Genomic DNA, 27,360 nt, shown 5'->3' on the forward strand with positions numbered 1-27,360 from the left:
AAACAATGCTGTGTGTCAACTTCTTAAAAGTTGAGCAAATGACGAATGGATAAAGGCTATTTTTGAAAAGCTCTCCTGGTCTGATAATATAATGAAATCCCATCTGTGGGGGCTTCTTAATCTACATCCTCTAACAGTGCATCTGCTTATGTTCCTACAAACACAGAAAGGGTATGCAGGCTCTGACAACAGCTAGACTATAGACTTTAGATTTTAAATGGTAAGTGAAATTCAACAGAAATTCAGCCCAAATTGATAAATTGCCAATAGTGAGAATTCTGTTCATTTTGAACACAGGGAATAGTATGGTTCTTAGTTTCCTAGGGAATGACTTCCTAACGGTATCTGGCCCTGGAACTCGGGCTATCTATATGCCTATAATTTGCTTATATACAACTTGCAGAAACCAAAAACAAAAAAAAAAAATGACTATAATTAGTGTAGCCAAGGTAACCAAATGCAGTGGGAATCCACTACAGATAATATTGACATATTCCTTAGTGCTCATGTAAATGGTTGTCCTAGTCAACACAAACTTATATATCAAGATTGAAAATGACGCTACAAACTTTTTCACACTTATTAGACAAACAAGACTATTAAATGTGATTGTGACCAAGAAAGTACATCTAGTTCTTGAATCATGTACAAGAATTTGTATGTATTATGTGTGTGTTCATATGTGTAGACATGCACGTAACTACTTGTATATGCATGTGTATTTAAGAGATGTCATTCCTCAGATTCCACCCACTATATTTTGTTTGTTTGTTTTCTTTTGAGAAAGAGTCTGTCACTGACCTGGACCTTGCCTAGTCAGCTATGCTGTCTGGCCAACGAGTGCTAAGGTTTTGCCTGTCTCCACTTCCCCAGCACTGGGGTTGCAAATGCCACCACATCCAATCCAGCTATTTGTACTTTGGTTCTTTGTCACTACTCCTCATCTCAAGCTTCAAAGACAAGCACTTGACTGACTCAATTATCTCACTAGTTCAAGAATTTTTGAGAGCTGTGGGTTGATATCTAATTTTTTTTGTTTCATTTGTTCTGATTTTTGAGACAGGGATTTTCTATATAGTCCAAGCTGACCTAGAAATCGCTAAGTTTCCTAGGTTAGTTTGACACTCTTAACTGTCCTGCCTTAGATTCCAAAAATCTGGAACTATGTATAGTCAGTTGCCACCAGCCTGATACTCATTTGGTATAGAGCACAATACAGAAGAGAATGTAGACAAACATCATTCCAGTGCTTTTCTAAGCATGCGAGTACATTTATTGACTATTAGGATATTGGTAAACCTTTCTAGTGTTTTAAAATTATATCCATTTTCTTCTTTGTGTGTACATACTATGTCATATGTGTGAAGGTTGGGTCAGGTGACAACTTGCATGAGTGACTTCTCTCCTTACACTATGTGGTTACTAGGAATGGAACTCAATTCATCAAGACAGGTTGCAAGGACCTTTCCCCACTGAGCCATCTGATAAGTACAATTTTGATTAGTTTCAAATAACTAAAGCATCATTAGTTTATATCATAAAGTCTTTTAAATGTATGAAAAGCTGGGGTTTTACAATTAACAGAACAATTATTTAATGAGTATAGTTGGGTCTTAATCGCACCAATATCTAGAAATCTCTAGCTTTCAAAGGAGTTTTAATGTTTCAACTGATGTACCATGTTACACACTGATTTAAATGAAAGTATACTTGAAAAATGTTTACAAAAGACAAATATTTCAAAATAATGAAACTTATACCATTTTGACCTTTTTTTTTTAAATTGAAGGCCATTAAATACAAACAAAGTTACTTCTTGAGGAAACAACACCAAATTAATTACTACATGTGAATCACACTGAATAATGACTTTTCATTTTAAAGAAATTTATGTATAATCCTAAATACATATTTGGTTATCATATCCTATTGTTGATTACCATGCACACGCCTGAAAGTGAGTTACTAACAGGTAATCTCCTGAAGAGTTTAAATACTGAAGCTGCGATTACAGAATCTGACAAGGAACAGAATCGAGATCCTGGAGGTGTTTCCCTACACTCTAGACCCATCTTATTTCTGTAAGAAAATATGCATGCTAAACAAGAAAGAGAACATCCCTAATACAAGCTCATAAGTTGCATAGGCAGCAACCGAGTAATAAGACTTATATTTGGATCAACTGGTAGTTAAGTTTTGCCTATATATTTAGTGATGGGCGGAAGAAGGCTGTTGTAAACCATATAAGTCACATTTAAGAAAAACTGATTATGTGTATTTAATTTTAAAATAAATCTGAGATAATAACTTTAAAGAATTATGGATATTTAAGCTCAAAATATTAATGTAGAATTCTTAGATTATTGAAAGATAGATGAGAATGCATGATTTTCCAATTAATATTTTCTTCATATGATTGATGCATATCATTTTAAATCTGACAAATATGACACATGAAACATATGAAAGTCCAGCTATTTGTAAGTTTTTATGTATTCATGTCCAGGCACTCATTGTAATTCACATTGCTGTCACCTTATTAGTAATCCAATATGCCAGTGGTAAGACAGTTCTTGATGCTACCAGAAGGCGCATGATAGAAATTACTTTATATTTATTATATATTTAGTTGTACATGTGTTTTGTCTTGCAAACTGGTGATTTTTTTCTATATCTCCTCACTACTAGAGATTGGTTAAATTTTCCTAATGTTATGCAAAAAATGTGTGGACGGAGAATGGATAAAAAGTATGCATAGCATGTTATTAACAAAAAATAAGGAATATTGAAAGCTTGGTACAAAACAGTGTCACTTGGCAAAAGAGAAAATTGGTAAGCAATGTTTTAAATAAATTTTTGAGCCTATAGAATGGAATTTTCTTGGCAATATTATATATCATTATATATAAGTGAATAGAAGGTGAGGTCTCTTAAATAGGGCCAGGGTATTTCACCAGTTTTATCAATAAAATGAATGGATGAATTTCTCATGAGGAAAATCAGTTATAGAAATGAAAATGAAAACCACAGCATAATCAATAAACTTCAAATCAGGAACAGAGAAATTAATAGAAAACAGACTCTTTTTTCATTTGTCATTTAGATAAATAGTTTAGAATGAAATAAATGTATCCCATTAAGGGTCCTCATGCAGGGGAGCTGTGTGATGACTAACAATGTCCTTTTATCATTCATCATTAGTCACATTGCCTGTGCAACTTTAATTACCAAATACATAGAAGAGCCTTTAACTTTCTTGTGAAAAGCTGAACACATCAGAGACAGGGATGCTAATTCATTACCTGTGATGCAATTCAGAGCATCCACACTGATCTGGCTAGTTCTTATGGCTTGAATTGAAGGCTCAAGATTTAATAACTTTAACTTACTGTTTTCTCTTTCAAATACATTGATGCTTAAACTTAAGTCATGTGTAAGACCTGAAAATCATAGGACACATTTTTTAAATTTTCATAACAACTACAAGATGTCTTAAGATACATATTTTTACTGCAATCACTGTATCCAGTCATTTCTTTCTGGTCCTCAGGAATAAGCTATTCTGCAATTATAACAGCCGATATGAGGGACTGGGTGTTTTACAAAGACAGACATGGATAAATTTTAGGATACATGTATCTTAAAGGTATCTTTAATGTATTTTATACAATAGCTGTAGATGGTTCTGCTGACAAATGTTATGATTAAGAAAATTAGAGGTTTATCCTACTTGTGTTCCTTTCTGATAATTTAAGACATTACTTCTTTCTATTCAAACCTTCTGTAAGTATGAGAAAACAAATTTAGTTTTTGAGAAAAATTCCAGACATCTTTCAAAGCATCCCAAAATACTATATAGAGATTAACTGCAGCTAAAAGGAGGTTATAATTTTCAGGAATATGCAAGGGTCAAGTATTTATCATTATTCCTTAACATATAAAATGTGTATTAAAATTTTATCCCTTCCTATGAATTTTATCCCCCCCTATCCCTTTCAAACTGCTCATGGTTCTGTCAGTTTTCTCTCAACATTTTCTCTTTTCCATTTTTCCAATTATAAGCCTCCTCACATTCTTAGTTTGTAGCTCATAGGTTCATCAGAAACACAAACAAACTTTTGTAGTCAACTGGTGTGAATTCCCTGTATTTATAAGGCAAAGGTTTTCTTGTTAACATCTGGAATCTTACTGGAATTAAGAAAATGATATTTTACTTCATGAAAGCTAAGAATGTTCTTGCAGATGCTGTAGCTGCCCACTAGTTTAATGTAAAAATTGATATTTTTACTTATTTTATTTAGAAAAATTATAATTTTAGCTATTTTATTTTTAAATTTATATTCAATAGTTTTTCATGCCTGATGAATAAATATCTTTAATTATTTTAACAAAATGGTGTAAGACAATGCTGGCAATTTCTACCATATTTTTTAAAGAGAAAGGCATTAAAATAAATTCACAGCTCTTGTACAATTTTCATAGCATACACTTTTAATAAAAACCTATTTTGTACCACTAAATAGATTTGTGTAAATATACTTCAATAATGTTACTAATGTTTAAAATCATTTAGCTAGGATGCTAGCTATACCCTTATTCTAAGATAGGAAAATAAACCTTTTAACATACTGACTTACTAACGAAGCTCAGAAATATGTTTTATTAAATCTACTTTTTAGCCCTTTGGCTGCAGTTAATCGGTTTTCCCTCTTGTGATAGCTCAAGCAAGCCTTCGCCACATCTCCCTGGACGTCTGCCATATCTAACCGATACATCAATAGTGCCCTGAAAAAAACGGAAAGCACCTTGACAGGGCTATAGAAAGCAAAGTGCTACAGAGTGGTGGTCAATCCCAGGAATTTTGTGGATAGAGCCAGGTGCAGTGACCAACTGAGAAGGCTCATGTGACTCTGCAGCTGCCTTCATGTCCGAAGCCTTTCTGTGAAGAAGGCTTCAGGCTGCTGAAGGCTTAGACAGCAGAAGAATAGGAAGGAGAAAATAAAGGAAAAACAATAGGAAACAATTCAGGAAAGAATAGATACATACTGTATGGAAATAAATAAGTATAAAGTAAGTTTATCATAGAAAAATCGAAGAAGTAAAGCAAAAGTTAGTCAGTTTGAACAGGTGAAACAGTAAGCTACATTGTGAACTGACAAGAGACACAAGCTAAAAGAAAGAATTTGGGATTTTTAATCTTTCCACCTTTACTCTGATCATTTTACATTTTCTCCTAACACGTTTAGTGAGATTTGCCTAATTGCCTAAATTTGTAAATTTGGAAGATCAGCATAAATTGCCTTTACCAAGAAATAAATCACATTTTTTGGAGCAAACTTCACTTCTGAAATATTTCTGCTACATGCTGAGAGGTTTATAACACAAAACAGTAGTATGAACTGAAAAACGTCACTTAGTAAAAGGCATTTTAATTTTATGCATTCAGATTCTTACATTAAAAACACTCAGAATACTTCTTAGTATAAAATTAAGCATATGACAACTGATCAATTCAACACTAAGGTGCAATTACTTCTCACTGTAAGTGCTTTCTTAAAACTGAAAAACAGCAATTATTTTGCCCAGTATATTGTGTCTGCCCTGTAACCACTGAGATGCATAAATGGAGTGGTAATTCTATAACACTTTTACACATTTAACAACTTAGATATGGGGGCAAAAAGTTCAGCACTTTGATGATGAAAACTAAAAACTGCCTTGCCTAGTTAAAATGCATTGCAGAACACATTTTTGCATTTTAATGCTCCTTAAAAGGATCTGAAATCCCAAATTCTTTGAAAGAATCATTAACAAAATGGCAACACTGTTTATGTGAAATAAAATAGCTACCATGAAGACATGGTAACAGGAATATCTAACAGATTTAGTCTTCCTTGAGGTTTCTCCATTCTTCTCCCTTTGCATTGGTTATTAGGCTCATTATGTATGTCTAAGTGACTAGGCTAAAATGCTCAAAGAGACTGGATTCTACTTAAAGAAAAAGAAAGAAAATACAAAAGGGAGTGGGTGGGAAAGAAATAAAACACATGCAAAGTAACATGAAGTAGATTTCTTTTGTGTGTGTGTGTGTGTGTGTGTGTGTGTGTGTGTGTGTGTGTGTGTGTTGAACGTTTTGTTGTAAGAAAGGATGGGGTTAAACTAAAAACTTGGGGAAGATAGAAATGAATAGTTCTAAATGTACAGTTTTTAAGTGATAACAATAAATCATATACCACATATAGGGCAAAAATGAAAGGGACTTTGTACTCACATATAAACTGCTGGCAAGGTCTGGTTTGTTGTCAGGATCCCAGACACTAAATAGATGCTCTGTTCACTTAGCGTGAAGGCCCGCAAGGGGCAGGGACCTCCGGGGATTCTTGGCAGTTCTCAAGTCTCATTAGGTCTGCATATTAATGACTTGCAGCAATATAAAGAGACCCTTGAGCAGCCTCTTTTTCCTTTCCTCCTGCCCGGGTTTCCCAAGACTAAGCAGCCACAGACAGAGCCCACTTTAGCCAACTGGGAGGCTTGTAGCAACCACTGCTGCCAGGTCCTACAGGGTGTGCATTGGCCTTTGACACACTGCCTCAGCACCATTCCCAGGGCTACCAACTATTTTAAGGAATGAGTGCTCTCTAGGACTAATATCACCTTGAAAATAAGGAACTCCATCACTTTATAGAATAAAATCGAGGTTAAGTATCAAGAGAGCTAAGTTTCACCCAGAGGTAGCCAAGTGATGAACATTTTTCAGATGTTTCAAGAATGCCCCAGGCTTTCCATTTCCTCACATGTCAAATAAACACAGAATTAGGAAGAAAGACAATTCAGCAAATATATTTCATGGCTGAAATCCAAATGAAAGTGAGGAAATCAAATGATGTTATGAAATTATTTTTATTCTAAGCTATCTAATTTTTTTCCTTATGAGTTTTTAACATTAGTAATTAGTATGAGAATATATTACACATCATCAATGGTCAAGCTCATATAGTGAAATTTGAAGTAAAATTCCCTTTAAAAGTTATACTGTATTAAACTGCCACCTGTGACCATTAGGTAGCCCACAGGTTAACCCACATAGACAAATGCTTGAGTTCAAATTTTAATGGTTGTCAAAATACAAAGAGATCAAAGATGTTGCAACAATACTAATTACAAATTGTCTATTACTAATGTTCTGAATGGGAAAGACCTAGGAATGGGAACTAGACCCTCAGCCTATTTGTGACTTTTGAACATCATTCCTTCTCTGGTGATACGTGGTATGAAAATTGCAGTTCTCCAGAAGGCAAGGAGTTTGGATTCTAGGGCCCAGTCATGCATTTATTTTCTGTAGCCCTTATGATACTCAATAAGTTAATTTACCTCAGTTACCTCCCCTATAAAAAAAGCTTAGTAATACCCTAAATGTTTGAATACAGGGAACTGGACTAGTTGAGAGATATGTGGATACCTCTATGTGACAAAATCCTATTAAAAAGAACATTGCACAAGGAAGGAATTCTTGATAATCTTAAGTAATTCCTACCCTCAGCACTCCAAAGTGAAAAGTAACACTTTTCACGGTTTTCTTTTAAGTATACAATGACAAATAGAAGACAGATCATTACCTAAGCCATCATCCTTTGTAGTTGCATTTAAATAAACAGCTATAGAAAGGACATTTAGATGGCTATTTGATCACACTTACCAGCTGACTGACCACGATTGGTGACATCATGATCACTGTCTCCCTGTTCACTGTCCCCATGACCACTGTCCTTAGAGCTTACAATGTCAGCTTCCTGGAATGCAGAACTAGAAACACAAAAAAAGGAGAATGTTAGAATTTAAAAAGAATAAAAGAAAGGTAAAGAAACACAAAAAATATTCTTCTGCCACCACATGGTCACAGATGTGTGCTGCAGACTCTCGGAATTTTTCTGTACCTTTATTTTCACATGAAACTCATTTTTTTCCCACTTAAATCTCAAAGCTTTCACAGTCGATTGGAACATCAAACATGAAGTTGGACATTATTCTATGACTACATCTAAGTACATGTCTATGACATAGTCATCATGTATATGAACACGTATATGGAAAAGTCATGGAAACTGGCAAAATATTTTATAATTTTATATAAACCGAAACAAATTACATAGCCAAGAGTACAAAGATAAATAAATTATACACACTATTTATGCTCTGATCTAGATCACACTCTTTATACAATGTGTCTTTTAATATGTAATTAACACACATACTTCCTACTTTTACTAGGTAGGAAACAGTTCACACACCAAGCTAAGGATTGCAAAGAGTTCATACCTGTTGACTCGGCGAGGTCTGTCAACTAGATAGCTGAGCTCTGCTCGCTGGTGTTTATTCTAGGAAAAAATAAATAAATAAATAAAGAGCACTAAAATTCAGAGGCTGTAATGGTCCTTTTGCTTCTGAGAATAAGAACTCTATTGGATTTAAGCACAGGTGTATATTTTAATGAATTTTCAGGCTTTCATAAGACCACAGCATGGTGATTGCTGGGTAAGAGCAGGAGAAATGTATAGAGACATTTGGATCTAGATTTCCTTAATTCAGCTCTTTATAAAGGCTTAAAGAAGAAAAAGCAAACTACCTGGTGCACAGTAAGTGTGTCTTGCTTTAAAGGGAGAATGCAAACAACCTCATAGCTAGGCTTGATAAACTGTTGTGTCTACCACAGAGTTATCCGAGTTGAATTCTGTGTCTTGTACTTCAACAGCCTACAGGGTGTTTAAGTGCATACTGATGGACACAAGAAAAACAGCACGCTCAATAAGCAAAAGTTTGGATATTTTCTCCAATTATTTTGTTGTTTATTTTCAAAAGGTGCTTAAGATACAGATGAGCTGTACAAATATTCATGAAAGTCAATGAATTATATCTGAGACTCAAAATAAGGAGATGCCAAGAAAGACTGTCATAAATCTTTCCCCCACCTTCCCCTCAGGAAGCCCTCTGCAAGCGCCACACAGCCACATACCTCAGTTCAAACTTTGTTTTACCCTCCAACTTTGCCACTATGTCTCTACCTTTTAAAAAGAAACCGGAATTGACAAGTCAAATTCTTTGATGAAGAAAACCAACAGTGGGCGATTATTCACAAAACACAGTGCCAAGGAGGTAATTATTACTGAAACGATATATTTAAGACAATTGTTCAACCTTTCAGTTGGTTTACTCTTACAGGGTTTGGTGCCAAAGGAACTTCATTCAAATTCACACTGTGTGGGCATTCGGCTTCAAGACCTTGTGTTAAAGCTGTCCAGAGCAGAATTGAAGGCTTTTTTTTTCCCCCCTTTTTCCTCAGAGAAGGAACGGGTCACTAAAACATGCGATCCAATTTAGGCAATCATATAAAGTTAAACAATCTATAGCTCAGTTGTGCACGCGACTGAAAGCAGCGAAAAAGAAAAACAAAATTGAACCAACTTTATTAATGCCTGGGACAGATGCCGAGAGAAAAAGACCTTTGTCGGTGATAGGAAGCCCTTCCCCCACCCCTTCCTTCTCTCTTCAAGCTTTTTCTCTTAAATCCCCTAGGTTTCAAAGAAGGCAGGCCCTTAAGTATGGGGGGGGGGTGGGCAGAAGCTGCAAAGTGTTAAAGAAGCAAAGTGGGAGGGAATCAAAATAAAGGCAAAGGGGTGGAGCTCAGTCAAGAACAACACGGAAGTTAGGTTACACTTCACCAGGTGAGAAAAGGTGACTCCATATTCTCGCCTTCCCACAGCCCTACAAACCAGCTAACACCCTAAAAATACACAGTGCACTTTAAGAGATACAGGGCCAGGCTAGAGGAGGCTTTCTGATGGAGGAGATGAGAGATGATGGTTCTTTCGCTTCAGCCTTACCTCGTTGGACAAAATGCTTCCGTTGGAAATGATGTCTGGTTGCTGGTCGCTGTACCCGGTGACGATGGCTCCACAGGGATTGTGCTCAGCGTCTGTACTTCGGGAAGGGCTGCAGGGCTTCAGGAACATCAGGTCGGTCTTGGCGGACTCCGGGGTGAGGCAGACTTGATAGCAATAGTTCTGGTTGTGGTGGTGGGAGCCAAAGCTCCCGGTCTCCTCCACCGGCACCTGGGCCGGGTTGCTAGGGACGTTGGCGCTTTGCACCAACATGATGTCGGACTTGCTGAGTTTCTTCTTGCGTGCCCGGGCTTGGCGGCCGCAGCAGGTGGAGCCCCCACTGCCACAGCAGCAGCAGCAGAGGCAGCAATCACTCGCTAGACAGGTGTAGATGTTGAGTTTTTTCTCCTTTTGACAGCGCACGGCCAACACGATCATGGCCAGCAGAAAGATGAAGGACACTGAGCCCAGCGCGATGATGAGGATGAGTGTGAGGTCCAGTGAAGTTTCTCCACCGCCAGAGCGGCTGGGGCGCTGGTGCTCCCCGGGCCCTCCACCTCCGCCCCCGCCCCCGCCCTGTGGCTCCACGGCTCCATCCACCAGCTGAACAACCAGGGTGGCTGTGGAAGACAGTGGTGGCTGCCCATGGTCACGCACCTCGATCACCAGCTCATAAGGCCGCTGGGGGTCGCGCTTGGCTGGGACCCGGCGCGCAGTGCGGAGCTCTCCGGTGCGCCAGTCCAGGCGGAATAGGTTCATTTCGTTGCCCCGCACGATACTGTAGGTGAGCCTGGCGTTCTCGCCGTCGTCCGCGTCCACGGCTGCCACGCGAGTAAGCAGGTAGCCCGGCTCGGCAGAGCGAGGCAGCACCTCGCGGGCTGGAGTCCCGTTGCGCCCCGGCAGGGGCGCCACGATGGCGGGGGCATTGTCGTTCTGATCTACAATCAGAATGTTGACCGTGGCGTTGCCTGCCAGTGCCTGGGGGCTGCCGGCGTCCCGGGCTTCCACTTGAAAACTGAAGTCCTTGATCTGCTCATAATCAAAGGATCTCAGGGCGTACAAGTAGCCGTTGTCTGAGTTGATGGACACGTAGGTGAAGACACTCATGCCCTGGATCTGGCACTCGAGGATAGAATAGGTTAATTTGGCATTGGCCCCTTCGTCTCGGTCCGTGGCGCTCACCGCGTAAATGTAGGCACCAGGCACGTTGTTTTCTGTCACATACACGTCGTAGACCGGCTGGCTGAAGCGCGGCGCATTGTCGTTCACATCTGACACTTGAACCTGGATCGATTTACTGGTGGAGAGTGCAGGTTCGCCCCGGTCGCGGGCCACCACTGTCAGAGTATAGGAGTCGCCAGCTTCTCGGTCCAAAGGGGCTTCGGTCACGATGGTGTAGTAATTCTTGAAGGAAGACTTGAGGCGGAACGGCACGTCTCCCAGGAGCTCACACTGCACCTGCCCATTCTCCTCTGAGTCTCTATCAGTCACGCTGAACAGAGCCACCACGGTTCCAGGGGCCGCACCCTCGCTCACCGCCTCTTTCACCGTGCTGAAGCTGATCTCCGGTGCGTTGTCATTAGCATCCAGCACTCTCACCAGCACCTTGCAGTGTGCAGGCACAGCATTGGGACCCAAGTCCTTGGCTTGGACATACACCTGGTACACTGGGCTCTCTTCATAGTCCAACTCGCCGCTCACCTCCAGCCGGCCGGTGCGAGGCGAAAGTCCGAAGAGCTCTCGAGCCCTGGGCGAAATGTGACTGCTAAATGAGTATACGACCTCGCCGTTCTGGCCTTCATCCGGGTCGGTGGCATTGAGCTGGATCACTAGGGTGCCAGGGGGTGAATTTTCTGGTAGGGAAACCGTGTAGACGGGTTGGTCGAACGCGGGCACATTGTCATTGGAGTCAAGCACTCGGATGGTGAGCAAGGCCGTGCCCGTGCGCTGTTGCTGCGGGGGCAAGCCGGCTCCCCCACCGCCTCCCCCTCCTTCCCCTCCTCCTCCCCCTCCTCCCCCGTCCACCGCGGTCAGCACGTAGCGGTGCACCGCTTGCTGTTCTCGGTCCAGTGGCTTCTCCAGCACCAGCTCGGCGAATCGGTTACCATCTCCTTGGGTCTGCACGTCTAGCGAGAAGTAGCTATTCGGGGTTATCTCATAGTCTCGCAATGAGTTGGTCCCCACGTCTGGGTCAAAGGCGCTCTCCAAGGGAAAGCGGGTGCCTGGCGTGGCGCTCTCTGAGATCTCTACTGTCAGGTCCGGCTCCGGGAAGGAGGGAGGGTTGTCATTGATGTCCAGCACTTCGATCTCCACTCGGAACAGCTCCAACGGATTCTCCAGAAAGACCTCCAGGTGCAGGACACAAGAGGGGCTCTGCTTGCAGATCTGCTCGCGGTCGATCTTTTCATTTACATACAGAACCCCGGTCTCCAGATTGAGGTCCAAGTAAGGGGTCCGTGAGTTGGCCACAGTCTGAAACCTGCGAGCTGAAAGTTTTGTAATGTCCAAGCCCAGATCTTCCGCGATATTCCCCACGAAAGTGCCATGTTCCTGCTCCTCCTGCACTGTATAATGGAGCTGGGAAAAGACTCCGTCCACCATCCAGAGCAAGGCAAAGAATAACAGCACAATCATCTCCAAAGGAAAGGAAGCCGCTCCCCCGTAGCCAGTCAGCCACCCGATTACCTCCCCAGCAACAAAAATTAATAATCTCAAAAATATAAATAAAATAGTGCGCTACGTGGGGGGGTCTTCTGTGGCTGTCTTAATTTTTTTTATTCCTTTTACTTCATTTTAGAGCCTCCCCAAATCCAGCCTCATTTTTCAATCTTAACGCAGAAAGGGTGACAGATGTCCCTTCTGCTCAGATGTAATCTTCCCACTGACCAATTAATAAAATAACGATAATACAATAGTCAGCCTCCTTTATTCCGACAGTCTTGGCGCAACGCGGCGCTGGCAAATCCCAAGGAGGCAATTTCGATATTTCAAGACTGTCCTAGGTTTGTCTTCTTTCTGATAGGAGGAGAACGTGGAGGAGGAGGAAGAGGAGGAGGAGGAAGATGAAGAAGAAGAAGAGAAGGAAGAGGAGATGCTGCCGGCACCGCTGAACATGCCTCTTGATGTCAATGGCTTGCAAACGCGAGCGGGATTAAAGACAGCGAGCGAATCTGGTGCCGGAAAAACACGGAGTCGTTCTGCAGCATAAAACTTTCATTCTCTTCATTTCTCCGGATGGACGTTCCTCTTGACATTTTCTCCCCTCTCTGGTTCTATTTGCATTTCTTGGCTTTCATAGTCTTGTCTCCGTCCTCGACCCAACCGTCCCTTGCTTTGCTGTAAACACAGCGAGAGATTGCTTTTCTGCTGTTTCCTTCCCAAGCTTCTCCCCTCTAACCTGCCTCTTTTCCTTTCAGTCCATCCTGCCTCCGGCTTCAGCCTCAAAAGCCTGTGATCTCGGCTGGCAGTTTCTGAGCTCCGAGCGCTCCGCTTCTCTGTTTTTGCGCAGCGCCCTCATTCTGCCAACCAATCGCCGAGGAGCACCACCCACCGAGCGACTGCTCATTGGCAAAAGTGGCCGTCAAGTACACACGTCACGCAACAGCCAGGATGGGCGGGGCAGAACTCTCGCCTTGGCTGCCCGAGTGAGTGTGAGTGTGAGAGCGAGAACAGCCCGCAGGTCCCGAGGCGCTTGCAGGGGACTCTGCCGCGGAAAGTTCCCAGTCCCCAGCCGCAGGTAATGGGCAGGGAATAAGAGAGGTTCCCCTGTTTGCATCAGCAAATACGAAAACATAATAGCAACAGCCGCGGTAGCCTCTCCAAGGAGCGGGGTTTCCAGTGACGCTAACATTCTTTTTCCTTTAAGGTGTTTTCCCTGCTGCTGCTCGTGGAAAGAAATCACCAAGAAGGGGGGAAAGTTGCCCTGGGGCCGTAGTCAGCAGGGGTTTCCTAATGAAGGGACTCTGGCTGAGATGTGCGCGGACAATTTAAACTCAGACATAAAATGGCATGTGTCAATCAGAGCAGGAGGATCCTTAGGGGTTGTGTGGGGAGGATAAAGGAGGCTGAAATGGGAGTGCGGAGGTGAAGTCGCCCCCCCCCCCCGCCCCGCAAAGCGGAGGGATTCAGACTAAGGGACATGGGGTGACAGCTCCTATAGACGGGTAGATGATTTCACGTCTACCCACCTAAAGTCTACGCACAAAATGCTTGCCTAGTAGATTAAGTCGTTTGGGGACGTTGCTTCGTATTGTGAGTACCCTAGTCAAGGAGTGGGAGCTTCTTTGTACCCTTTGCATAGGAGCCCGCCATCGTTAAACCACACTCTAGGGCACCGGTGCCAGCACCACCCATTGCTGCGAGGCTCTTGCAATATCCCTGCGCCTCGCCTGGCCTCGCGCCAGGCAGCGGTGGGGAGCGCGGGCTTTTATTTTATTTGCCTGATTTCTATTTCAATTATGTATTTTTCTTTTGCTATTGGTGATCCATCACCGCTTCCATACTAGAGGGGGTAGGGAGGGTCCATGTCCAGACTGGGGACAGCTCTCTGGAGAATGGCCATGGGGTGGGCGCAAGGGCGGAGGGGCCTTGAGTAGTGCGGTTCACACGCACAGGGGTATAGAGCGTGCACTGCTGCGGTCATCCACGGACACGTTTGCACATTCCTCGTTCTGCCCCTGGTTCTTGCTGGCCTTATGCTCAGTTCGGTGAGAGTCCCCAGGGAGCTACCTCAGTATTCTGAGCGACGCGCTTGACTAGCTGCGGGTGCCCACTCAGAGGTGCATCCACACACCCAGTCCTAGTGAAGTTACAAGGCGGTGCAAACGAACTCTCGGGTGCTGGAGAGTGCGATTAGTGCCCATTCTCCAAGGATAAATATCAAAGTATACGTTTTGGTACTAATCAACACTCTGTCACAAGGAATAGGTTGTTTATTTCCTGTCCAGCCCCTTAAGCCATAGACTAGAATGACACTCTCGAGGCTTCCTAGTAATGAATGACCCAAGAGTAACGTAACGCCACTGGAACCCGAGGGAAGGTTCCTTGTCCACCCCGTAAGGTATGTTACAGTGCCTTCCGGCGAGGAAATAGGAGCGCATGTCCCTATGCGTGATTGACACCCAGGCATGCTCGAAGCAGTGTGGTGAGTCCGTATCTAACAGCCCATACTCCTAGCCCTAGAGGCTCTTGCTGAGAGATGGGTTCTACCTTTAAGCGGGTAGCTGGAAAAGGAGCCAGCAAACATGGCTAAGCCTTTTCCAGCTGCAGTGAATTGACCATCCGCCAAACCCAAGCTCAAACCGCTGCAGTTTAAAATGATTTTAGCGTCACGTCTGCGGCAGAGAATGGAGCGGGAGAGCAGAAAAAGGACCTGTGGATCAATGAAAAAGGGCTGCTAGCGTATCCGAATATTAATACACTGTGGCCATCTGTGCTATCCGTCCCTCCTCCTTCTTTCAGATCTACATCGTTAAAATGCATTTTTTTCCTAGCTCCCCAAGCTGACTCATCAGAAACCTAGAGCCTTGTTTAAAAAAAAAAAAAAAAAACGACGGTAATGCTTTAATATGTTTATTTATACTAACGGAATATGTGTGTGTGTGCATGTTTATGTGTCAGAGACATGCGGAATGACAGTGCAGAAGCAAATGTATTGGGAGAGCGGGTTTACGCCTCGCAAAGGAGCTTGAAGTTTGATGTGACTTAGGGCGTTTGCAGAAAGCCAGCGAGCTTCCCGAGGTGGGGATGAGAACGTGGAGAGATGGCCAGATTTCCCTGTAAATAATCAGTGCATCCACTGTAACACTTGTGCTGCTTTTTTTTTTTTTTTTTTTTTTTCTTTTGGTGGCAGCTGTGTTGGGGACCTTCTCCAGAAACGTGGGTTACAGGCGTCTCCTAGCGGCGAAAGCAGCATATGGCAAGCGAGATTTTTGTTGTGGAGCCCGTTTTTTTGTTAGGGCTTGCCTGTTGGGGGCTCTGCTGGATTTCGCGGGTCACAGAGGCTGGAGTCCAGGCCAGCAAAGCAAAGGCAGGCTTCTCCAGAGGTCTGACCTCACTGACTTTTAGTCTCTGAGGCGCCAGTCCCTGGACTGTAGGGGTGACAGTAGAGTCTTCACAGCCAAATAAAAGCGATCCAGGGCCTCTGCTTTCCCTGAGGAAACTCCATCGAAGGAAGATTGCAAGAGCAGTTTTTTCGCAGTCAACATTTGCAGGTGGGCATTATAATAAGGTCTTTGAAAGAAACCATTCCTATGATCTTGAAGTCAAAAACAGTACCTAAAAATTTCCTTTCAAAACTGTCTTTTGGGCCTAACATATATGTTTTCTGTCTTTGTAGCAGTTAAGCAGACACCCTGTCCCTCTACATTTCTTAATCCCTTTTTTTTCATCCTATTTTGTCTCAATACTTAGCGAAGTCACAGTTATAGACGACGGCAGTCTGGGGGAGGGCGTGGCTTCTTTGAAGTACAGAGCAGTCTGTGTACTTTGTCCCTGGAATCTGCTTTACTGCTGTGCTGTGGGAGAAGCAAACATGTGCATGCAGTCTTGCAATCTTCCTCCCTTGGCCTCTGCACCCAAGGAGCTCCAGCTGTCTGTGCCACAACAAAATGCATGTCAGGATGGGAGTGGGGGTTAATAATCATTTGGAAAGAGTGTAAAAGTCGGTTTTCATGAAAATTTTAGTTTATGTGTGAATATGGCAATGCATCATATGTTTATGTATATGTCTAAGATGTCTAAGTGAGGCAGAAATAAGAGGGCACCAAGGATCTCTAAGAGCATGATAACTAAATAATAGGGTTGCTTTCTTGTCTGCTACCTCTTGCTGGAGAGTGCAGGAGAGGTAGGTTTGCTAACTAGCTTTTAAATAATTGATTCTTTGCTGTGATGTAACGTGACTCCAAAGCAATCTGTTCTACAAGCCTCTTATTATTGCACTGTGCACAGAACTTGGAGGGGAAAAATCTGAGGTCCTGTCACTTTGTAAGAACTGGAAGGAATGGTTTTACATGCACCAATAAGGATGGTTTTAAATGTTAGATAGCACCAGGATTGAGCTGTATGGTTCCCTGCATTTATCACTCCCAAGAATTCCAACCCACAGTATCAATGCCAAGGATCTGGTGTAGTGGCACATTTTACAGATAGCCAAGAAAAGGTTGTCATACAGTAGCTAAACACAACTTAAGTGGAAGGCAAGGAACTAAGCTCACAAAAATACCTCCATTTACTTGTACAAAGGGCTGGTGTGGATTAGTTCTGGAAATGATTTGTATCACATGCTCCTGGAGGTATTGAGTGACTACTAGCTGTGTAAGGCTTTGGACTCAATGGAGAACCCTTTGTGGAATTTGATGCTTCTTATTATTGGGGCTTGGAATTCCACAAAGTTCTACTCTCTTGATACTCAAAGTAGAAATGTACAGCTTTGCTTCTTTAACCTATTAAGTGTTGGTGTGGCTCCACATTGCAACGTCTTTCCATTCATCCAACAAGGCCAGTGTTTTGTTAAACTCTAAACAGTGAATTAAAAGCACTGGATGGGCTGAGGCGGGCCTCTAATGCAAAATGACAAATTGCACTTAAGCAATACATAAGCAAGAAAATGATTTATGGATTTTTGCAATGGTCTGAGCAAATGAAAGCAACATGAATTATACATCCTAATGCTCCAGATATCATTTTCTAATAATACCTTTTCAGTTCAGATACTATACCCTCATATAAGAGAAATTGATCTGGGGTATTTTTAAATTGGGCATTGGCTTTTGATAGTTATGCCAAACACATATAGTGGTGTATAATTTCCCTTGGTTTGGGGATGGGAAAGCAACACCAAATAAACAATTTTTTGTCAGATCTTTACACATTTTTTTTTAGAGGAAGAGAACAGCCGTTTGAACATTTATGCTGTCCCACCATCTTTTAAAAGGCAACAGCTCCAGTTTAGAATGGCAGTTTCCACTGCCGAATAACTCCTTTTCTGAAAACTCAGAATTTGTTACCTCATCTCACCCATTTCTGTCATTGTGCTGGATATTGAAAAGTCTGATTTCTAAATGTCTCTTGGCCCCTCCATGTTCTTTTTAGCCTATCTTTTTATGCTGAAAAAATTATTTTGCATTTGGAGATTCATGTGAGCTAATGAAATGGTCACACAACTTAGTATTGTGTGTATGTGTTATGTGTAAGGGGACTCTTTGCGAACAAAACATATTTCATGGACTGCCTCCAGTTTCATTCAGAATAAGATAAGCTTTTATATGGTATAAGTATTTTGAGTTTGAAAACTGAAAATATTTAGTTACATCTGAGTTGTGATGAGAATTACTTGCAGCACTTTCATTTAACTGTTTGTAACTTTAGAATGGGTCTTTCTTGGTGGTGTATACCACTGTCAGTGAAGTAACCTCTGCTGGGTTGCACACTTAACCAAAGGAAATGGCTAATTACCAGAGGCCTCTAAAGTCGTATTGCTAAGCTTCATCTTAATTATCAAGGATCACTAAAAAGAAGAAGAGACAAAAAGAAACAAAAAAAAAAAAACCATAGTGAATCCTAGTTTCTGCCTTTGACAACATTAATAACCACTCTTACTAAAAGATTACTGAAATCAATGATGTGATTAGGATTGTAAATAAGAGCTACAAGACATCAGATTTTAAAAGCCAGCTGCTCCACTAACAGGGAGATGTGTGGATTTTACTGATGGGACCCAGAGGCAGAAAATGAAGCTTCAAACACTAGGGTCGATACAGAACAATTTCAAAAATTAATTGCAAGTCTTGATTAAGTTTATATGAGCAAGAGAGAAATTCAGAAAGAGCCCCCCTCTCTCTTCCCCAGTGGCATGATTTCTTATTTGACACAGATAGCAAGTTGACGGAGTCCTAGCTTTTTCTAGGGAAATATAAATTGTTTTCTTAGTGGAAACCCCTTGGTCTTATCAGTAGAAAATGAGATGACTTGAATTGTGATTGAGGTTACAAGCCATACAATTCTGTCCTGAATCACTTGAAAATAATTTTAGAGACAAGCACTATGGAAATAATAGCCAAAGTAGCTTCAGAATTGTGTTAATAATTATAATTACAACAATAAATTACAGCACAGCAAAATAAATACTTCACTAAAAAGTATCACTCTGTTTCACTGACTTGTTAGTGAAGTTCATAGTACAAGGAGACTTGTTTTCTGTACTATGCTTTTTAAATGGGTTAGTCATATATTATATTCTCCAATGCTTTATTCCACTGCATTGCTGTATATATTTAGATGAGCATAAGTAATGGTTTCTAAACTATGTACAAATGTTTGTGTTATGATATTTGCTCCCCCCAGACTCTGGAGGTACACTCATCCCTATATTTTAGACAAGGGCATAAAGGATTACCATATGTTAAGCTACTTATGAGACTACTATTCAAGTCCAGGTCTTCTGATATTCATATCCAGGCTTATTTTACTATCACATATTTAAAACTTAGTGATTTTTGAGGCATGGTTTCACTATGTTGCCCTGACTGGCCTGGAATGTACTAAGTAGAGGATGCTAAACTCAAACTCCACCGTCTCTGCCTACTGAGTGCTGGCATCAAAGGCATGTGCCATGATATTTCCGAAGCCCATAGAGATGGGAGAACTTAATGGAGAAAAATTAAAAGCAGTGACTGGATTTAGTTATGCATACATTTATATCTTGAACTTGATGTCAGTTCTAATCCTACTCTAATCAAAAGCAGCTTGTATGTTACTGAGATCACTCCAGGAATTCAAGGAGGATTTTCTTTTAAAGTGCTTCATTGAATCAAACTTGAACATATTTTCTTAAAGAAAGGGGGATTATAAGCAGCCACCTTCTTATGAGATATGTTTGCAATGGGAATCATAGTTTTAGTGAAGAAACATGGAATGGATAAGGCAAATGTGTCCAAAAGGAAGCCATCTCTAATTTACTTGTTATTAGAAATTACTGAGTTCACCAATGACCTTGGAAGCATTTTTTGTTGCTCTCTCTGTTCACCAGAGGTTAAAAAAAAGTTTTATCAGCTTTAAACAGTGAAAATACTATTGTTAATTTTGTATACATTTGTAAACCAGACCTTAATTTAAAAATGAAAATGTATTTTAAGAAGCATTCATGCTTTATTTTACAATAATTTCTTCAATAGTGCTTTGAAAACTTTTACACAGAAAAAAATGAAAACTAACTGTGTTTATTTGAAAATTTTAAGATTTATCCAGGAAAATAAGATGAAACAATCTTTAATTTGAAAAAAAAAGTAATCTAAGGAAGATGGTTCTGATGATAGTGTCATCATACGTGGTATTTCTAGTCATTTTCTTTAAACTAGCAAGGCTAAAGAATCATGTCTCTTTCAGAAGTATACTCAGTAATTCAGACTATAGACCACATGGGTTCTTGACTCAGTACCACATCTTCTTGGTCCTGATGCTCTCTCAACTGTGACAGGAGATGATATGACAAGTTATAAAGACCAGAGCCTCAGGAATTGAAACAAGTTAGACTCAGTTCCTTGCTTCTTTAAATGCTTGAATTTTACTGAACTATTTAACTTCTTTGAAGTCCTTTTAAAAAATACCGTTCCTCCCAAATTCCTATGAAAATGGGATGCTACATTAACCTTGTTGTGAGGTTTAATATGAAACATGACACATGTGAAATACTTGTAAAGCCCCAGAAGAGCGCCAGTATATGTTCTTAGTACATAGTAACACATGTTTTGAATTGAGCAGCCTATTTCCTGATGTTTACTGAGAAAAGTTGACATTGATTTCTTCAAGGTTTTATTTCTTTATCTAACAGAAACTATTTGCTAAACAAGCAGAAAAACTGTTTTACATTGTGCACATTTCACAGGAAATTATAACATGATTTTGAAGACTGCATGTAAACAATAGATGAAGAAGTCTATGCTAATGACTATCAACATTGTATTGGAACAAAGATCAAACCATGAAAATCAACTAGAAGCCTATTCTAACATCTAACATTGCCATGTTTTATGTTTATATTGCTTTTCTCTGGAAAAATAAAATTCTCCTTAAGTTTAAATTTATACAATGAAATTGATAGAGTATACATTAAAAACATTTGTTTTGAAAGGGAGATATTTAATCATTGAAATAAAATATCTTATTATCCCCATATTTGTTTACATATTTGTATTACAGTACTCTACTATTGTTTAATATTCATTTATTTTTATAATTCCTTTGATGGCTAGTACTTAAAATTCTCAAAATTAAAGGCAAATTTGTTTTAAAAAAGAATCTGATAAAATGCCTATTTATCTGCTTCAAAATGCTGAGGGGTTTGGCTTTCTTTTTTGGCATTTCCTTGCCATTTTCTAGATGCTACTGAACATATTTGCATTCCATTTAACTGCACATTACAACTGGAGAAACAAATATTAAAAATGTACACTGAAGCTAATGTTATGAAAATTCTTAGTACTCAAAGGGAATTAATGTTAGTCATGGATGTATATCTCAAGGACTCCAAAATCTGTTTGATAAATTATACATGTGTGTAAAAGAGTTAGGAAATAATAATAGTAATGAGAAAAGTAAAACATAATGACTATCAACACTGTATTGGAACAAAGATCAAATACAATGAAACAATCAGATATTTCTTTAGAAGAGCATCTTTTGTGTAAATGGTGTAAACAAACAAACAGAATCAGGTTAGTTCCATTTGCACATAGAAAGTAAAGGTCTAGATGGCAGTGGGCTTTTCTGGAGAGATCGTCGCAACGAGCTAGTCCTTCACATGAGGCAATATCCTAACTTTGGACCCAGTTCCTTAAGTCTATGATGTCAGCCACCATCAATCGTGCCTCTTTAGAGTTATACCTTACCCAAACTCAACTCTCCATCTGACCAGATATAATGTCAAGGATGACAGGTGAAATTCTTGTTCAGAATGCACTGATTATTGCTTTTGGTGCACTGTGGATTCAAAGCTAGCATTCTGTTTTAAGATTCTGACAAAACCTTAGGTTACTTTCCTTTCATGACTGTATCTGAGATGTTTGGCTACTGTTGCTAATTTGGTAGCAAAATGACAATTTCTGATTTTCCAAAATTACATTCTTTTGCTTTTCTGTAATAATATGCAAAGAAGCATCTAATTTAAGAAGACACACATTCATTAAGCTGGACAGTATGAGAGAGAGAGAGTGAGAGAGAGAGAGAGAGAGAGAGAGAGAGAGAGAGAGAGAGAGAGAGAGAGAGAGAGAAAGTGTTGTTTAATACTACATACTCCAAGTAGCATTCAGTTAGATAAAGATTTACTAAATTACTGGATAATTAACTATTTAATTTCTACTATTTTTCATATTAAAATGTAGCCTTGAATATTATAATCAATTCCACAAGCTGTGCTTTTTCTAATATTGTATATTTGGTAAGAGGTTTTATAAGTTAGTGTTTTCAAATAAACCTCATCTAAGCTTTTTTTAAAGTCACAATACAAGTTTGTTAAAAACAAGCTAGCTCTCTCTTGTTAAAAGATGTGTTTTTATGTCTCTTCACTGCATGCATGCAGTGACCATGGAGGCCAGAAGAGGGTGTTGGATCCCCTGGAACTGGAGTTACAGATTATAGTTAGTATTATAGTTTTTAAACATGGGTCAGGGTTAACTTAAAAAGAAAATCTAATTGCTTCATCTGTTCAAAGCAGTGTCTGGAGCTACAAGGTAAAAGTGCACAGAACATCTTCTATCTTCTGTGTTCTTCATTTTACTGAAAGGAGGCATTTTTTAATTTGAAAGGGCATGAGTGCACACACACACACACACACACACACACACACACTATACAGTCCTATTGGTATGATGAACAGGGACATTATCTTTATTTTGTGACCACCAGAGTCATATAGGTGATCATTTAGGTATTATGAAGCTTGAGTTTAAAAAAAAAAATCACTTGCATTGGTGTTTTCCATGCATGTATGTCTGTATGAGGGTATGGTTTCCTCTGGAAAGTTACAGGCAATTCTGATTCACTGTGTACGTGCTGGGAATTGAACCCATGTCGTCTGGAAGAGCAGCAAGTGTTCTTAACTGCTGATACACCTCTCCAGCAGGAAGCTTCACTATTCTTATCTCTACAATTAAGCTATGATTGTTTACACTCTCAAGATAAAAGGTAATCTATATCCAAACACCTGAGATGATGCAGCCATAGATGACTAAGGCCAGATTTCTGTGTTTTATCATGATCCCCATGGTATGGACATCGTCCCCAACCAGCAGAAAGCAGTTTGGAAAGAACAACACCCAAATTCCCAAATATTGTTTATAAATGTTTGTTTTCATTTTAAAAAGATAAAAGGTAATCCTAAAAGCTCATGGGTGGATAGTCTGAATAGTAAGAATAATACAAAGGTTAAGATGAAAAATAAACATGAATATTAAAATGCTTTTGAAAAGAATCCTCTTAGATAGGCTACATTTTTACCACGAAGCATAAATGGATTTGTAAAGCATAATAAGTTACACAAATTCACACATTCCCACTTGTCCAAGTTTGTTGATTTTAGTAGATAACTTCAGAATATTGTGGAAAGAATGGCTTAGGTTTTATTTAGTAGAACATGATCAAATGAATTCCCAATAGGTTTGACCACCAACAGAAATATATAATTATGGAACAGGTAAATGTTTATAGTATTAAATGTTACAAAATCTCAGGCATGTTTCTTAAACCCAGGCTTAACCTTATGTCTTCACAGATACTCTGGAAAATAGGAAGAGAACCCAACCCAACCCAAACTGAAAGTACCAAAATATGTGAAATCCGTACAGCAAAGATGATGAGCTTTCTGGGAGGAGATACTGAAAGAAGAGTAATTCTGTCCAGGGGGTCACTTCGAGATCATCCCTCTCACCTGATGCTACTGACCTTGGAGATTAAGGAGATGTTGAAAGCAGCACTGCAGTCTCATAATTTTGGAAGTCTCCCTTGAAAGTAAGTCCCTTCAGAGCTCCATACAGAAGAGTGGAGTGAAACTGTTATTCTTTAAAAAAAAAAAAAACTTTTCAAAATAATTTCTCTTCTTTTTTATTGATTAACTTTGTTATATGACAATTCCTCGCACATATGTTATTGAGCACCCGGATCCCAGAAAAGCTAGAGTTAAAATGATGGTAACAGTAAGTGAAGTCTCACTCAGCCTCCACCAGAAGAACCTATGAAAAATGGAAGTTGATGTTTCTGACATACCTGAGTAGGTTTTCGTTTTATTTTGTTTTTGATACAGGCTTTCTCTGCATTGTTTTGGAGCCTGTCCTGGAACTTGATCTGTAGACCAGGCTAGCCTTGAACTCACAGAGATCCACCTGCTTCTGCCTCCTGTGTGCTGGAGTGCTGGAATTAAAAGCATGTGCCACCAACACCCAGCCTGAGTGGTTTTGACCAGTTTCTCTATTGACTGGAAATTTCAAGAACTGCATTTTCCTGGGCGTTCTGTTTCTTATTCTTTATTTGATTAAATATATTTTTATCTATGGTTAAGACACATAGGATTATGATCATGTCATAAGCGCCAAGGAAGAAGAAAATGTTTAAACCAAAATATGTGACTTCATTATTTAAGGAACTTCATTGGTCTTTATCATCATTAGCATTATCAATAACATGTTTGGAATCAGAAATTTGTAATAATTATTTTAATTCCATGGTAGAACCAATCAATGCTAATATGAGAACACAAGAGATAGAAATTGAATTATTTTTTTTACTACAAAAAAGGACAAAGAAAAAGAAAGAAATCCCCTTCCACCTTCCCCAGAATTTATAATTTGAGTTTAGCTTACATTAACTCATGGTTCTTGGGTGTGTATCAGAGGTAGAACACAGCAAGCTTACTCCAACTTTCTCAAATGTATCAGGCTTCAGGATGGGAAATCAGTGGGTATTGTGTTATTACAAATAATCAGCCAAATGTAATATTTTTTTTGCTCAAAATATGGGAATGTTAAGAAGTGTAAGATCTTGTTTAACTGTTAGACTGCTGATTGTAAGGCCACTTTAGTTTATATCTTTGTTCTCAAATTGAATCAATAAATATGAAGATAAATTTTACAGGTCAATCCAGGAATATAGTAAGTCTTAAAATGTTTTTTAGTTTGATACTTATGAATTAAATAGACAGGAAATTGTAAAGTTATGGCATTTGACATCTGCTTCATATTATCATGATGATGTCTTGATTGACTGCTGTTTTCCTTGTCTCTTCAGAGTTTCTTCATGTCCAGATACATTTGTGAAACTGCTTCTAGATGACAAGATGTTATACTTCAGTGAGTTGTAGGAAGCAGTATACATAGCAAAATTGCATTTGATTCAGTGCTTTTTTACCATTGGTTAACTGTTTTATTTATTTTTCTTGGAATTGGGTTTTAACCCAGGATAACATATAAGCTAAGAATATGCTTTACCTTTGACCTAAAGCTTATCTCTCATTGGCAACTGTGTATTTAATATTATTGTAGACCTTTCATTATAACATTAACTGATCAAAAAAAAAAAAACAAAACAAAAAGAGGGAAAAAGACAGAAAATAATTCACACACAATCTGTGTGTGTTATAAAGATATATTTTAAATATCAATTTTTAATGGAAGAAGCATTTGAAGAATATTTACCAAATACTTTTGAAGACCAATATACATATATCATAAAGCATATTTATCTGTCAGCATACCTAACACTAAGAGAATTTAGAGCAATCATGCATCATCATTGACAGTTCCTTATCATGTCTAGGTCACTGTCTGTTTAAAAGTTGCAATCAACTTTTTGTGATTTTTCTTGGTCATTTATAATAGCACAATCCATGCTTATTTATTATTTTGCAGTCTGATATCTCTGGGGAAATGTTAGGAACACACTTTCTGCTCTATTTCTCCAGCACACACACTGAGAGGAACTTCACAATAATAAAGTTTTACAATGGGAAAAAAAACACAATAAGCTTTGAGACGATGACTGAAAGCTACAGGGTGGCATCCCAGGGAATAAAGTCAACCAATGGAAGAGTGCCTGGCACCTCTGTCCTTCCAGATCACAGAACATATGCAAAGGTCTCCCAAAAGCCAAAGGGAGGCAGATGGACAGGAAACAGGCAGGAGTGGGTGAAATTCAGATACAGGCATTGGATTGTATGTCCTTCTGCTTACTCCCTGTTTCCATATTGAACAATTTGAAGTGTCTCACTTCTTTCTCTCTTACACTGAGGTCTTTCCACCTAATCCCAGCTCTTTGTGAACACAAGAGGATGGGAGAACATTCCTCACAGGATACTATTAACACTGGGAAGTAAGTAGTATTTTTGTTTTTATTTGTGTTTTATTAAAAGTGTTGTGTTTTTGTTTTTTTTTGGTTTTGTGCTTTATCTTCTCTATAACTTTTAACACATTCAGTTGATTAAATTTGAGCCTGTTTTCATCTTATGGTCTTCAAATAGTTGTCTGTTTGCTTTTTCATTTGTGTATGTATATATGTGCATGTAGTGTGTTAGTAGCTGTGCACATGTATGTACATTAATGTGCATGCAGTGTGCATATGTGGTGTATGTATACATACACCTTTGTGTGTGTGCAGAGGCCAGAGGAGTATATTGGCTGTCAGTATTCTTTTCTGTCAGTGTCCACATTATTCCCCCTGGACAAGGTCTCTCACTTAGCCTTGAACTCACTGATGCACTAGATTGGTTGGCCAGAAAGTTTATGGGATCTATATGTCACCACCTTACAGTGCTGGGCTTATAGGTGAACTGACATTTCCAGATTTTACTTGAATGGTAGGTATCTGAATTGAGTTCCTAATGTTTGCACAAAAAGTATTCATACCCACTGAGATATCCCCTCATCCCTACTTTTATTTTAAATTAAATTCATTTTAGTTGCTACCTGAAATCATAAAAGGTGTATATATTTATAGACTATCGACTATCAAGTGAGGATGTGAGTTTTTCATACTTTTTTGTATAATCTTTTTATTTTTTGGTTTTTCAAGACAGGGTTTCTCTGTGTAGCTTTGGAGCCTATCCTGGCCCTGGAGACCAGGCTGGCCTTGAACTCACAGAGATCTGCCTGCCTCTGCCTCCGGAGTGCTGGGATTAAAGGTGTGTGCCACCAACGCCCGGCTTTTTGTATAATCTTTAATTGCTAAATTGGGATAAACACATCTTGTTACTCAATAAATTGTCCTTATTTTTTATAGCAATATCATCTTTTCTCCTAGCGTTTTTAGGTATGCAGCACATTGTTGCAATTATGCTCTGTACAGGCTGCCTTTCAAGTTGTCCCATTTGCTTATTATCCTGGGCAAACCATAACCTTCCTAATTCCAATATGAAATAGGCATACTGTAAAGATATCCAAATAGGAATTCCTTCTTTACGTATATGCTTGCTCATTTTCAAAGCCATTAGAGACCCTCAAAACTT

At 39.6% G+C, this 27,360-nt stretch overlaps 1 protein-coding gene and 1 long non-coding RNA gene across 4 annotated transcripts in view; one reads left to right on the plus strand and one right to left on the minus strand.

Moving 5' to 3' along the window:
* The window catches only part of Pcdh10 (protocadherin 10), a 57,716-nt gene extending 45,207 nt beyond the window's left edge, over positions 1-12,509 (minus strand). For both annotated transcript variants that reach the window (XM_027391903.2, XM_027391901.2), the window contains exons 1-3: positions 9,879-12,509; positions 8,317-8,375; positions 7,697-7,803 (exon numbers count right to left, since the gene is read on the minus strand). In XM_027391903.2, the coding sequence (XP_027247704.1) occupies positions 7,697-7,803; positions 8,317-8,375; positions 9,879-12,509 (2,797 nt within the window). The remainder of the gene's footprint in view (positions 1-7,696; positions 7,804-8,316; positions 8,376-9,878) is intronic.
* A 3,331-nt stretch (positions 12,510-15,840) lies between these two features.
* LOC103161528 lies at positions 15,841-26,866 on the plus strand. 2 transcript variants are annotated; one of them, XR_003480426.2, is made up of 3 exons: positions 15,841-16,087; positions 23,641-23,876; positions 25,149-26,866. It is a non-coding gene; the product is annotated as an uncharacterized LOC103161528 (long non-coding RNA). The 2 variants fall into 2 exon arrangements; XR_003480427.2 differs by having other exon boundaries at positions 26,148-26,866.
* Positions 26,867-27,360: the final 494 nt, after the last annotated feature.

Source organism: Cricetulus griseus (genome assembly GCF_003668045.3).
Source record: "Cricetulus griseus strain 17A/GY chromosome 1 unlocalized genomic scaffold, alternate assembly CriGri-PICRH-1.0 chr1_0, whole genome shotgun sequence".
Classification (NCBI taxonomy): domain Eukaryota; kingdom Metazoa; phylum Chordata; class Mammalia; order Rodentia; family Cricetidae; genus Cricetulus; species Cricetulus griseus.